Source organism: Dufourea novaeangliae, unplaced genomic scaffold, assembly GCF_001272555.1.
Source record: "Dufourea novaeangliae isolate 0120121106 unplaced genomic scaffold, ASM127255v1 scaffold75, whole genome shotgun sequence".
NCBI classification, from domain to species: Eukaryota; Metazoa; Arthropoda; class Insecta; order Hymenoptera; family Halictidae; genus Dufourea; species Dufourea novaeangliae.
The window spans coordinates 424,480-439,387 of record NW_015373946.1 but is presented as its reverse complement, the minus strand read 5'-3'; the positions used below and the strand labels follow the sequence as shown (position 1 = coordinate 439,387).

The window sequence follows — 14,908 nt, the reverse complement described above, 5'->3', positions numbered from 1 at the left end:
AATTCTATGCGAATTTTATATAACAGTTACACAATATTCATACACTGTATAAGACCTCTTGTACAATTATAATCATTGTTGTATTTATTATTGATATTATCACCTGGAGAATAACATCATTACTGTCGAAATTGTCATTCATAAATGATTGAACATTATTCTTACAAGTGCATATTCAATGATTAACTACGCAAAATGAAGAAAGAGAGATGCGTAAGTAAGATGTACCAAATCAGATTTCATCATAGATTCGAATATAATCTATTCAGGAATTGCTTGTATACCTAATCGCTTGTATGCGACATGATCTTTTTGCTAAAGTGCATGTGAAAAGTACTGAATTGAGCACAGTCTCTAAGGTCTGTCCTGATTATACTGTAACTAAATAATGATATTGAAGGATTTAATATAAAATTGTAATATATTTTGACATTCAAGCATAGAGAAAGTACATACTGTTTTGTCAATAAGTATTTTCAGTGACTCATGATTTCTGTGGTTTAGAAATGCCTCATGGTATAAATGTTATACTTATGCGAAAGTGTGCATATGATTAGTACAAAAATTGAATGTATGAATGTTGGTTGTATGCCCAGATAGCACAAAACGCCCTCAACGTCTTAAAAACGGATTAAAAACGCCTTAGGCTTAAAATAGCCGTAAAATGGATGTCTTCGAGGCGTCATGTGGTATCTGGGTGGTGATAATCATTATTATTTTTGACAAAATACATATGTATCGCTGCGTATTTTCTTTTAAAAATGAATATTACCTTTTCGAACAGTGCAAAAACAAGCTATTAGGATTTGCGTTATAAAAATAATAAAATGAATACATATTACGATACAATCGGTACCATTTGAAAATTTTCAAAGTATATGTAATAATAAGTGTATGACAGACCCTCCTACCTATCTGTAAGTTATAAAGTATGTATAATTTTACGTATTTATAATTAATAAGTTAATTTATTGAAGTATCTGCTAACACTTAATAAAACAACTACTGTTAAAAGTATGTATTACTAAAAAGTATTCGAAAAACGTTGAAACACGTTTGATTTGAATTTGTTACTATTTTATAATTCTTCCCTCCCGAAAATATAAATTTTATTATTCTATAACAGTATTGTGCTAAAATTGTACAAATAATACACCTTTTTTTTAAATATTACACCAAATTTGACCTACTTCTGAAAATGTTATTGACGGCGCTAAAATCGCAAATTGTGCGTGTGACACTATCTGTCAGTAAGTATATACGCCTGCTGTAAATACAATGACGAAACAACTGTTGGAGAAGTAGTGTTTCCCACCTACATAAGTGTTGTGTATCATAGCAAAATTATCAAAAATATTCAACTCTTATTCACAATGGTTAAGAGTTCGTGAACTAGTACCAGGTTTCGATGATTGTGAAACAAGTAACAAAATTTTGATAATTCTCTCTAATAAAAATGACATTCGTATTGTTAATTTGATGGTTTTTATTGTTGTTTGGTAACAGAGGTTTCCTTCCTTTTGGAGGATTAACAAAGTTAATGGGGAATGAAATAAGTGCCCGCAACGGGCTAGAAATTGACGAGAAATCAGTGGAAATAACAGACTTTTGGGTGCACTATACTGCCCGCGTGAATGACCATGGTATTCGAACAGTTTCTTTATTTGTCAGCGAACCGTCTTTGCATTATAGTCCGAATTTCGGAAATCCTTCTCCGTTAGAGAAAGCTTCAAAGGTTATCATTAGTTTATCGATTATCTTAAATTTTATTAGACCAAATGTGACCAATCACATATAAGATTTAGCTATCTAAACAACATACGTAGTAGTAATAAATATATTTTTCAGAATCTAATGTTATACAGGCATCCTTGTATACTTAAGTATATTTCATCGTGGTCCAAAGGCAACAAATTTTTTCTTACAACTGAACAAGTTAAACCTCTGATTCAAATGATAGAAACACAAAATACATTGCAAATATGCATGGGTTTGTATAGCATTTTACGTGCACTTGTATTCCTTCATGAAAAGGCATTTGCATCACACAACAATATTTGTGGAAGTGTTATCTATGTAACATCTGAAGGATGTTGGAAACTTGGTGGATTAGAATGTCTATGTAAATTCAAAGAATTAACATCTACTTATTTAAAGAAAATAAGAAGTTATAGATACGAGAAAGCAGTATCATCCGATGAAGATACAACTATCTCATCGAACAATTGTACAGCAATTGATGCATATGCATTTGGTATTTTAGCTGAAGACATTCTTAGATTAAAGAATTCAGGTAAGCAACTCTTTGAATAATTAATCAGATGTCTGTTACAGTAAATGTTTCATATTATTGCAGAAGATGTGCCAAGCCTCCTAGAGTTTAAGCAGTTTTGTAAAGAGAATCTACAGAATTCAGATCCATGTTTAAGGAGTGAATTATCAAGTGTTCTCCAACATCCCTTTTTCACTCATGACTTTATGAGAATACATGCATTTTTAGAGGAATTACCATTAAAAAGTAATCAAGAAAAAGAAATATTTTTTGGGTAAATATTATTAATGAAAGTGAACAAAGCTGTAGATATATATTAAAAATATCTAATTGTATGACAGAAATTTAATAGCACAATTAAGAACATTTCCTGAAAGTATTGTCGCGGAACAACTGGGTCGATTGCTACTCTCAAGAATGGTCTTATTAGATTCGACTGCTCAAGAAAAGCTTTTGCCATTCATCTTAAAACCAAGAGGTAACAAGTTTTTAAAGAAACGCAGAGCTTATTGTTAGTAATTATTATTACCAAGATGTATTTGCTTGTAGATGGGAAGGACGATATGGACAATAATCTGTTTACAGTTTCAACATTCAAAGCATACTTAGTACCCAAACTGCTGCAGATGTTCTGTATAAGAGATGCATCTATACGTTTGGTACTGCTGTCACATTTGAATTCCTTTGTTCACACATTTCAAGTGGACGAATTAAAATCGCAAGTACTACCTGAATTGCTTGTTGGAATTAAAGACACAAATGATCATCTTGTATCTGAAACTTTAAAAGCATTAGCCGATATAGTTCCAATCCTCGGCGCGGCCACTGTAGTTGGTGGAAACAGAGGAAAATTATTTACGGACGGTCGGCCAAATAAAATTACCGAAAACGGGCAAAATAATCAAATTATTTCGCCTTTTACAAATATCGTTGAATTTGCAGCTGCCGCGGGTAATAGCGAGAGCACAGTTGATTTACCAGAGAGACCATCGCCAGATGGAGGTGAGGATAAAAAGGAGATCGTTTCTTTGATAACAGAGGAAGAATACACATGGTCTGATTGGGACACACAAGAAACTGTTCCTGGAAATATTCGTCATCATATTTCATCATCTTCCGATACAATTGGCGAGTCTAATGATACTTCGGCCGTTAGTTCAACGTTAACAGTTGAAGCTAATTCAGCATCAGATGTAAACATCACTAACACACTTGACCCTAAGTTTTCAAAGAAACCGACCATTTTATCTGATATTTCAGAGCTTGATATCAAGAACTCAAAATTGATAAATTCGACCAAGGAAGAATATGATTTCTTCACAGATATGGAGCCTGTAATTAAAAAGACACAGGTCTTGCATATACAACAACCACAGACAGCATCAAAAAGTGTATTTGACATTCATGTATTAACTGGACTAGATATGAACGAAGAAAACAGTGGTTGGGATGAGGATTTAAGTGACTGGGGAATGAATGATGCTCAAGAATTACGAATTTGAGAAAGTATGCAGTTTTTAATCATGTATGTTATACAGGATATAAAAGAGATACCTATTCACAGCTTTCAAAAGTGAACTTACACATTTGGAGCTATTAAAAAAGTACTAAATGAATGTGAACTTTCAAATTCAAGATGAAGTTTTTGTTCTGTCTTTTATGTATGCTACTTGATAAAGCAGATGAAAGGTACACATGTTGTACTACAAATGAATTCTTATGGTCAGACGACTCTTTTCACATGAATTTTCTTTCTTCAATTTTTTAAAGTCAGGGTGCATTTTGTGACAAATTTTTGACAGACACCTTTTTTATCCTGCACGCTCGAATAACAATTATTGACATTGCATAATGTTAATTGGAATAAAAAGTACCGGCATCCAAAGCATGATCCCAATGTACAATGAAAATGTGCAGAAATTAATAAAAAAAAAGCAACAAATTTTTTAATATATCAGATTCAGTATTCGGATGTATGTATAGTAGACATTCGTTAAATTCACGGTCATACAACCATGGCTAAAAGGAGTCCCTTTTATTGCATATTGGCAACTCCCCTCGCTCACACGTATTTCTCATACATGTGTGTGTACTGAATATTCACCTCTGTTGCCGCCGCCCAGCAAGGAAGGTGTCGTATTTGACTCTCATATTTTTATCACAAAAAATGCGGTGTATGTAATATTGTTTTAGTAAAATGTTTCAATACTCAATAACTTCCGCTTATAAACTTTTTTAATATCTCTAAAAATAACGGAGATAGTAAGGTGATCAAAAAGTGTGTACCTATATCCAGCCCAGTGATGCCAAAATTGTGGAATTTGGTTTCACCACCACGTTTTCTGCTACACAAACATACTTTGCTTCTATTTGTGTGAGCTGGCCGTCGAGCGTTTCCGCCGACTACCTGTCACCCGGCAACGTAAAGAATGAGGAAACTTTGGAGACCCTGTTCGGGAATCTCACTGGGCCGAAAATTCACGTTTCCGACGCGATGTCCGGCAACCTAAACGTGTGAGCAACAGTCGGGAGACCCCATTCGAATCCCACTCTGGTGGTTTTACTTTTTATATTTAATTATTTTATAATTTCACTTTGTAACCTCTCAGTAAAATAACAACTTGAAAAATATTAATTTGCGAGACATTTAATAAGAAGGAAATAAATTGTTTCCTCTTCAATATTTAAATTTTATATTATATACATACGTATTCTGTTATATATACAAAAAGTATTCTTACAATTAGATGTTACCGTTATTTTAACTATTGGAGTACATAAATATAAACTCGCCAAGTGAACGGACGATTGATGGAGAAAGCTCGTCAGTGATTGGCGCTCGTTTATGGTACAATTCCTGGAATTTAGTCTAGAGATTATGAGCTAGCTAGGGACATTTGTATCTAATGATAATCGAAACCAATTCATAGATGGCTCTTTCGTGAAAACGCAGAAGCATCAGGGCACCAGGCGGCACTTCCTTCTTCGACGTGGAACCTTGGGAGGTTTTGTTCCACGCACTGTTGTGTCCGTATTTTGTATAAAAATGGTAAGTAAAATGTGCTCAAGATTCATGTAGTTCAATAAATAAGATTCTTTGTCATCGAAATAAGTCATTGAGTAACGTTAAAAATGTTGGATGACTGCAATTCAGTAGGATTCAAAGAGAGATTGTCTAACTCTACAAAGGTTCAGCGTCCGAACGCATGGTGACCACGAAACATATTTTGATCTACACGTAGAAATTTCATATTTCTATCATTATAATTTTCTTCATGATTCAATTTTTTATCATTAAGAATATACTTTTTCTTTTAATAGTTATTACGATATATGGCCAAGCCAAACAATTATTATACTTGTAAATTAAAGGTGAACAAATCTTGTTCTTCTTCATTGCAACGTACATGTACTTATATTTTAATCATATGATTGTACGTTATGTATAATGCTATTATATTATTTATTATGCCTTACATATTATGCACAATTTGTAACGTGTACAAAGATGCAAACGGATCCTACATTTGTAGAGTAACCGTGAAGTAGTATTACAAAGTCTAATTATTGCTTATTATTGTCTAATTAACGCTTATATTGTAATGTTCAGTACAAAGTATATTTATTTATATAAATTTTATCTGAGTATAAGTTGTACAACACGATGGCAGTTATCTTTCTGTACGTTACATGGATAGGGAGAAAAGAATCGCAGATGGCGATAGCTTAGTTGTGCCAGTCGCCCGGAAAATAAAAGACTTGGATTTGATTTTTGGCTCTATATAAATCGCGATCAGCCGATTCTTTTTCACCCGCATAAGCATTATACGACTCGGTGATGTAACAAACTTTTAGTAGGTTTAGTTGTCAATAGTAGAAATTTCACATGATGACTACCTTAGCTCACTTTGACAAAGTAATGAAAATATTTTTTCCTTATGGCACTGAATATTGTGTATAAGTAGAAAGCAAAATATAGATATCATTTTGTGGTATTAAGTTCTTTCTATTACATTTTAGGGCTTTGTAAAAGTTGTGAAAAACAAGCAGTATTTCAAACGTTATCAAGTAAAATTCAAAAGGCGACGTGAGGGAAAGACTGATTATTATGCCCGTAAACGATTAACAATTCAGGATAAAAATAAATACAATACACCAAAATATAGACTAATTGTACGTCTATCAAATAAAGACATAACATGCCAGGTAAATATATTTAATTTGTTTTTTTTTTGTACATATTTCAACATATTTGTTTATTGATACAGAGTGTATTGTATAAAGATGTTTCAATAGGTGGCATATTCAAGAATTGAAGGGGACAGAATAGTATGTGCAGCTTATAGCCATGAACTTCCAAAGTATGGTATTAAAGTTGGCCTTACCAATTATGCCTCTGCATATTGCACTGGTCTTCTCTTGGCTCGCAGAGTAAGCTTCTTACATATTATTAATTTCTATTTACTTAAACAACATCTATTCAATGATGAAACACTCAGCTCGCTTTGATGCATAACTGAAGAAAACACAATTGTTCCCTATTGTTTAATTCTGAAAGTATAAGTACATAAAATTGAACTATTAAAATAACATACATGTGCAGTTGAACTGATATCATTGAATATTTCTTCTGTAGCTGTTAAAAAAGTTGGGCTTAGACACATTATATGCTGGTACAACAGAAGTAACTGGTGACGAATATAATGTTGAAGAATTGAATGATGGACCTGGGGCATTCAGGTGTTATTTAGACACTGGCCTTATGCGAACTACCACAGGTGCTAGAGTTTTTGGTGCCATGAAAGGTGCTGTCGATGGTGGCCTAAACATTCCACACAGGTATGGTTTACAAAATTTTATTTAAAATTCTTTACAGAGTATTGAAAATATATAGTCCGCCAAAATGTAGCGTGGTCGTAAACTAACACATGGAGTAACGGGATCGATTGATACCGCGGCACTCGAGACCTTATGCGACTTACAGGTGGTAGGGATCCTAGCAATAAAACAGAAAAGTGTATCTGCTAATTGTAACTACAGTTAATTTACTACTAGGGTCATTGTAAATTCTATTTATTTAGAATATTTGAATGAACTTTAATTTTTCATAGGCTGTAGTCAATAATAAAAAAAAAAGTCAACAGTATCTCACCTGAATTAACATTGTACAGCAATAAAATGTTTACTTTAGCACCCGACTGATTTTACGACCAAGTTACATCTGGCGAGCACTATATTAAATAATACAGGTATATAAAGTTGTGATGATTTTAAGACACATGCGCGTCATCTGAGTCATAGCAAGTTGTGATACTGTTTTGTGTTCTACAATACAGTATCCAATCATTGCATAGACAAAAAGGGATTAGAAAACGTGTCTCTGATAATGTAAAATTGAATTAATAAACGTGAAAAAGATAACTAGGCATCGTTATTAAATTACCTTTCTTTCTTTATTTTCCTTTCATGATTAGCACCAAGAGATTTCCTGGATACGACAGCGAGTCGAAATCGTTCAATGCCGATGTTCATCGGCAACACATTTTTGGGCAACACGTTGCAAATTATATGAAATTGTTAGAGGAAAGTGATGATCAACTATTCAAACGGCAATTTTCGCATTACATTAAAAATGGCATCGCTGCTGACAATGTAAGTGTTTTCGCGGCTTCACGTATATTGAATTCGTCCAACTAATAATTACTGTCAGGCTTTATGATCTCGACAGTGTCGCAGTTGGACTAAAACAACTGCAATGGTTACACGAGATAAATGTGTATATAATCGCATTTTCCCCATCGACCAGTGTAACATTATTATTAGCATAATTATTTTTGTTAATAACTCAATAACAATTGTTTCTGTTAACAGATCGAAGGTATCTATAAACGTGCCCACGAAGAGATACGTGCAAATCCGGAACACACGAAGGTAGCGAGGAAAGAAGCCCCTGTAAAGAAACGATGGAATCGTGCAAAATTATCCCTGTCGGAAAGAAAGAATCGTGTGGCACAAAAGAAAGCCTCCTTCTTGAAAACATTGGAAGAAACTGAAGCTTAACTTCAATGTCGATCAATTCCACCACGCATATTTATTTCATGCGTGAAAACAAAACGCATACAATGAAAATCGAACACAAATAAAGAATGTCGGATGAAAATTTTTTTATTTTTATTACAGTAATCGTTAATTCTGAAGTTCGTTTTATTTAAAAACCTCTTCATTAAACAATTGTAAACGTGACCGCTTTGGGCATGAAACTGTATTGAAAACTGTAAAGTTGTTTATTCTTACTTACGAATTCGCTCCGCATATATTTCACTTTGTAGTACATCGTTCATCGATCTTACAATCATGTATTATAATACACACGATACATCGTCTAAATAGTATATACACGTAATGTTCCTGCTACGTTAACAACAGGGTTGAATTCACAAATAAAGTGCACAACACAAATAAATTATAATTTTTATGTTGGACAAGTCAAACTTATGAAACTTTCAGTTTTGATAATTAGGTGAACTGTACTTTAGTTTGTATTTCAATATAAAGAAGCATACTTCGAGCATCATTCACACAGTATTTTCAAATAATCACCTAGCAGAAACATATGAATCTCAGAGAAATTATTTTCTAACGAAAAAGTGACAGTCTGTTACGAGAACCGGGTAATCGTCCTTGCTCATCAGTCAATCCAGTCTGAATATCTCCGATAGAAGGAACTGTTCTCACTTCTCCTCGAGCTGCTACACTAGGAGGTGATTTGAGTAGACGTCGTGCTATATTACTTATGTCGTCTTTTGATATTCCATCTACAAACAATACGAATGAAGAGTTTCATGTTGCATATTCTACTCAAGGCGTCAATTGCGATACAGAATATAAATATATATAAGATCTTCCATTTTAATCGTACTACAAAAATATCTCGAAAATTAGAAGCCGTTGAAAAAGTATTTTAGACCACAGTTGATCTATGTCGAATGAAGTATCTTACGATAAATTCGTTTTTGTTCTAAATAGAGGCATATCATCGGAGATTTCAAAGTCAAGAAATCATTTTCATGAAACCTTCGTTGAATGCAAAGAAACCGGTTTACAAAACAAAACAAGGGTTAGTGTACTACTTAGAAATTAAGCGAACACAATGATTTTACATATGCCTCAAATCGCTAAATATAAAAGTTCTGTTACAGTTTACCCAATATTGTCAAACAGAAAAGTCTATAAAAGAACTCTACAGTTCACACGTTACTTTATTTCGTTTGCGTTCGACTCACCGATTGCTTGTATAAAATACTCCGGTCGTTTTCTAGATCCAGTGGCTAAAACTTGTCTGCCAATATCTTCAAAGACAACGGGTCTTTGTTCTAGATTCATGAGCAACATAGACTGTAGTTGCTTTTTCGCTCTCTGATTTATAAAAAGTAAACAAATTTCAATTATCGATAAATGCAACCATTAAGATATACGAATGAAAATTTATAGTAATGGAACCATACTTCGAGCTCGCTGTCTGTAATATTACTAATCATAGCGACCATTTCGTGCACAATCACTTCGACCATTTCCTTGACGTGAGACGGTGTACAAGATGCATGAATACAAAAAAGTCCTGTGTCACTGTATGCATGATTGTATGCAGTTGCACTGTATAACCAATGATATCTGCGGTACGATATTCTACTGTGATTTTGTCTTAACTTACGTTATTCTTACATCAATGAAATATATTCTAAACTGCACCTGTTGAGCACGTTTGTATACAAACGAGTGTACATGCCCTTGCCTGGTCCACCGGCGCTAAAGCTGCCACCTCCACCCATCATCATATTTAAAACGCACATCGCTACAAAATCGGGATCCTGATGAGAACAACCTTCCAAGCCTATTACTACGTGGGACAATTCTGGTAAACCGCTTGGTCCTGCGTATACGGGTACGTTACATTCCTCCTGTAGAATTGTACAGTTTTCAATTTTTAAGTATTAGCCCATATAGTCAGTTACTTTTGTGTTTGACTGAAAGAGATAACTACTAGTATGTAGCCTCCGGTATATTGAGCAATAGACGCATCAACTGCAATTAATAGCCTTTCTTTTTCCGAAGATATCAAGTTACTCTCCTTTTTCCTTTCTTCTTCTTCCCAAATAGTTTGTTTTTCAACGAAATGTCTAGAACAGTAGGAACGTCATCCTGATTTGAAAATCTCTGTTTGCACTGAAGCAAAATGATATACCTTAGGCTTCATAAAATAAATAAACTAATTTACAGATTTCCAATTGACCAAAATTGCTGTAATGATATTATAATTCATACTGACGAATACCTAAAACATTTACTTATCATTACTTTTGAACTGCTGAAACAAGATGTTCATGTTCCACACCTACTCCAGCTACAACCATTCTGTTTGGTGTGAAATGGTGTTTCAAATACTCAAACAATACCTTCCTATCTATATGGTCAATGTTTTCTTCTGGGCATATTTTTGGAAGACCAAGTGTGTTGTTTCTATATGCAGCCTGGAAAATAAGTTTATTTAAACCTTAGTTTCTGACCTTTATCTAATCTGCTGTTTTATTGCTCCATAAATTCAATTCTTTTACTTACTGCATGGATCATATCCATAAGTATCGGTTCTTGTTCTGGCCTTGTTAGTAAAGATTCCAGTTCAAATCGGATCATTTTTTTTGCAGTGGTTAACTAGAAATAACAGCTTAACATCAACATTGTCACCTTTTTATAATCAGTTTGAATGTACAGAGACTGTTTTATATTACTGTGTAATTTTTAAGACAGTTTAATACATGAGAATTTCTTACTTCTTCCTGTGTTATGTTCGGTCTCAAAGCGACATCGCCTAGTATTTCTACAACTGTATCCAGTCCTTGACGTTCTGCTGAAGCAGCATATACAAGTGTATCCCTAGATGCTTGACAATCGCATATTCCACCATGTTTTTCCATTGCCAGCATTATTTGATCCTTACTTTCATATGTTTTTGTTGACTGCAAAAGTAGGTTGTTAATTTTTTATTCCTCAAATGCCAATTCCCTACTGTATATTAGAAAACTTACTCCAAATGCTAATTTTTCTAAAAAATGAGAGATACCGCTAGGAAATGCAACTTCATATCTAGGGCCAGACTCAAGTAATACTGTAAAGCAATACTATGTAACAGAGAGAATAAGATTGGGTAAAGTTTGTTGAAAAGTCTTCCACACTCACCACCAACTGTGCAAAACTGGCCAAACCGATTTTCAGAAGCAACTCTCAGACCATTGGACAAAGTTGTGACTTTAGTGATTTGATGTTCCTCTTTTGTAGTAGCATAAACTGCCTTAGGTAAGTTAGGAATAGGTTCGGTCAGTGGAGGAAACGGTGTAACAATTGATTTGCGTGTTATATTAGGATTAAAAATCTTTTGAGACGAAAAACTGCGTCTACTCAAGAAAGACACAGTCTGCCTTTGCATTGCACTGTAACAAATGTTGTTTGCGCTTAATAACATAAAACCACGTACGTTATTCACACGCAGTTTCACAAAATAACGAATTGTATAAGGTTATAATTATAAACGATTAATTTAAATCAAATATACAACAATAGTTACCTCTTCCTAATGGCAACTACCATGAAACTTTGTGACACTTTCAACAGCATGTTAGCGGTTCACAAAATTTTCCAACATTTAAATTCACTTTTCACCTTCCACGGTTCCAATGTGAAAAATGATGATCTAAAAACACCTTTAATAACTCACCTTTCTTTAAATACTTGCGAATATAGATACATCGGACAGTCAAAATAGATATCCACCAATATCCACCAGATCCACGCTCCTACCGCCAGCACGCTCCACAACTGGGTGGACTACAACGGAAATCAGAATTCCCTCTAAAGTCGCTATATTCAATGGTATACTGAATGCATAGACTGTATCTCGCTATGCGTACCCCGTTTAATTCACTTTGAACAACTCTACCAACGTTATGCCGACAGCTTCCGTCTTGACCAAGCATTCAGTTTGAAGCTGAAAGAACGTAGATTAATCTCCTATCATTAACAATAACAATAAACGACTAGAACACTGTTAAAATCGCATTTAATCGCGGAATACCACTATTTTTTCGACCGGTGGCGCCACCGGTGGCAATTCGCTCAAACTGCTAGCCAAAACATACCGACAGGTGAGTGAAAATTCCTAGTGATGGAAAAATGCGAATATCGCAGTAATTAAGCGCTCAAAGTGAACGTCGTTAGTCACAAACTATTCCTGAGGGATTAATGCATCGACCCAATAGTGCAGAACCCCAGAATTAGTAAAATTATTTATGCCTGTATTACCGCAGCCCCTTATGGAGCGGCAACCCTAATTACACAGAGTTCGATCGCATTTACACCGCTGAACGGGCATCATTTTCCTCGTCACGCATTAAATTCGAAGTTTTAAGAACGTAGATTAGTCCTTTCTAGCGGCTGTGAACCAGTAATTACAAGAACATTATTAAAATCACATTTATTTGCAACGGTTGACACTGTACCTCGTCATGTGTACCGGGGATAGTTCACTTTGAACAACTTATCCAACGTTATGTTGACAACGTTGGTCTTGACCGAGCACTCAATTTAAAGCTGAAAGTACGTAGATTAATCCCCTGTCATTGACAATAACAATAAACGACTAGAACACTGCTAAAATCGCATTTAATCACGGAATACCACTATTTTTTCGACCGGTGGCGCCACGGGTGGCAATTCGCTCAAACTGCTAGCCAAATTATACCGACAGGTGAGTGAAAATTCCGAGTGATGGAAAAATGCGAATATCTCAGTAATTAAGCGCTTAAAATGAACGTCATTGGTCTCAAATTGTTCCTCAGCACTTAATACATCGATCCAATAGTCCAGAACCCCAGAATAAGTAAAATTATTTATGTCTGTATTAACGCTGACCCTTATGGAGCGGCAATCCTAATTGTAACAAATTTCGATTGCATTTTCACTGCTGAACGGGCATCATTTTTCCTCATCACGCTTTAAATTTGAAGTTTTAAGAACGTAGATAAGTACTCCCTAGCGCCTGGGAACCAATAATTACAAGAACATTGTTAAAATCTCAATTGTTTGCAACGGTTGACACTCTATCTCGCGATGCGTACCCCGTTTAGTTCACTTTAAATAGCTCTTCCAACGTTCTATGGACAAGTTACGTCTTGATCAAGCATTCAGTTTGAAGCTGAAAGAATGTAGATTAATTTCCTGTCATTGAAAATAACAATAAACGACCAGAACACTGTTAAAATCACATTTAATTGCGGAATACCACTATTTTTTTAAACGGTGGCGCCACCCGTGGCGAATCCCTGAAACTACTAGCCATATAATTGGCTAGCAGTTTCAGCTGTTCGCCACGGGTGGCGCCAGCGGTCAAAAAAATAGTGGTATTCCGCAATTAAATGCGATTTTAACAGTGTTCTGGTCGTTTATTGTTATTTTCAATGACAGGAGATTAATCTACGTACTTTCAGCTACAAATTGAGTGCTTCAGCTAAACAAAAGCTGTCCGTATAACGGTGTACGTGCTGTCCAAAGTGAACTAACCGGGGTACGCTTGATGAGAAAGAGTGTCAACCGTTACAAATAATTGTGATTTTAACAATGTCATTGTAATTTCTGGATCCCAATCGTTAGAGAGTACTAATGAACGTTCTTTGGACTTCGAATCTAATGCGTGACGAAGAAAAATGATGCCCGTTCAGCAATGTTAATGCGACCGTAATCTGTTGACATTAGGTTTGCTGCTCCATAAGGATCTGCGGTAATGAAGGCATAAATAATTTTCCTAATTCTCAGGTTCTGCAGTATTGGGTCGTTGCAGTAAGTCCTTAGGAATAATTTGAGACTAACGCCGTTCTTTTTGAGCGTTTAATTACTGAGATATTCGCATTTTTCCATCACTAGGAATTTTCACTCACCTGTCGGTATAATTTGGCTAGCAGTTTGAGCGAATTGCCACCTTTGGCGCCACCGGTCGAAAAAATAGTGGTATTCCGTGATTAAATGCGATTTTAACAGTGTTCTAGTCATTTATTGTTATTGTCAATGACAGGGGATTAATCTACGTTCTTTCAGCTTCAAATTGAGTGCTTGGTCAAGACGAACGTTGTCAACATAACGTTGGATAAGTTGTTCAAAGTGAACTATCCCCGGTACACATGACGAGGTACAGTGTCAACCGTTGCAAATAAATGTGATTTTAATAATGTTCTTGTAATTACTGGTTCACAGCCGCTAGAAAGGACTAATCTACGTTCTTAAAACTTCGAATTTAATGCGTGACGAGGAAAATGATGCCCGTTCAGCGGTGTAAATGCAATCGAACTCTGTGTAATTAGGGTTGCCGTTCCATAAGGGGCTGCGGTAATACAGGCATAAATAATTTTACTAATTCTGGGGTTCTGCACTATTGGGTCGATGCATTAATCCCTCAGGAATAGTTTGTGACTAACGACGTTCACTTTGAGCGCTTAATTACTGCGATATTCGCATTTTTCCATCACTAGGAATTTTCACTCACCTGTCGGTATGATTTGGCTATCAGTTTGAACGAATTGCCACCGGCGGCGC

The 14,908-nt window shown here is 35.1% G+C and overlaps 3 protein-coding genes across 4 annotated transcripts; 2 read left to right on the top strand and 1 right to left on the bottom strand.

The window, feature by feature from the left end:
- The first annotated feature begins 1,270 nt into the window (after positions 1-1,270).
- On the top strand, positions 1,271-3,774 carry LOC107186034 (protein-associating with the carboxyl-terminal domain of ezrin). The gene is made up of 6 exons (XM_015573828.1): positions 1,271-1,423; positions 1,507-1,735; positions 1,849-2,293; positions 2,357-2,546; positions 2,614-2,750; positions 2,822-3,774. Exons 2-6 carry the CDS (start codon positions 1,541-1,543, stop codon positions 3,772-3,774), a joined length of 1,920 nt encoding a protein of 639 aa, XP_015429314.1. The 5' UTR covers positions 1,271-1,423; positions 1,507-1,540.
- Positions 3,775-5,221: 1,447 nt separating this feature from the next.
- On the top strand, positions 5,222-8,455 carry LOC107186041 (60S ribosomal protein L5). Its single transcript, XM_015573836.1, has 6 exons — positions 5,222-5,321; positions 6,293-6,478; positions 6,569-6,703; positions 6,909-7,111; positions 7,747-7,924; positions 8,144-8,455. The coding sequence occupies exons 1-6, from the start codon at positions 5,319-5,321 to the stop codon at positions 8,330-8,332; spliced, it is 894 nt and encodes a 297-aa protein (XP_015429322.1). The 5' UTR covers positions 5,222-5,318; the 3' UTR covers positions 8,333-8,455.
- LOC107186040 (mitochondrial-processing peptidase subunit alpha) lies at positions 8,306-12,137 on the bottom strand. 2 transcript variants are annotated; one of them, XM_015573835.1, is made up of 11 exons: positions 12,042-12,137; positions 11,507-11,757; positions 11,356-11,435; positions 11,101-11,286; positions 10,889-10,981; positions 10,628-10,800; positions 10,314-10,449; positions 10,022-10,230; positions 9,778-9,943; positions 9,556-9,688; positions 8,306-9,087 (listed from the first exon to the last, which is right to left on the bottom strand). In XM_015573835.1, exons 1-11 carry the CDS (start codon positions 12,071-12,073, stop codon positions 8,909-8,911), a joined length of 1,638 nt encoding a protein of 545 aa, XP_015429321.1. In that variant the 5' UTR covers positions 12,074-12,137; the 3' UTR covers positions 8,306-8,908. The 2 variants fall into 2 exon arrangements, with proteins under 2 accessions (XP_015429321.1, XP_015429320.1); XM_015573834.1 differs by lacking the exon at positions 12,042-12,137 and adding an exon at positions 11,892-12,017.
- Positions 12,138-14,908: the final 2,771 nt, after the last annotated feature.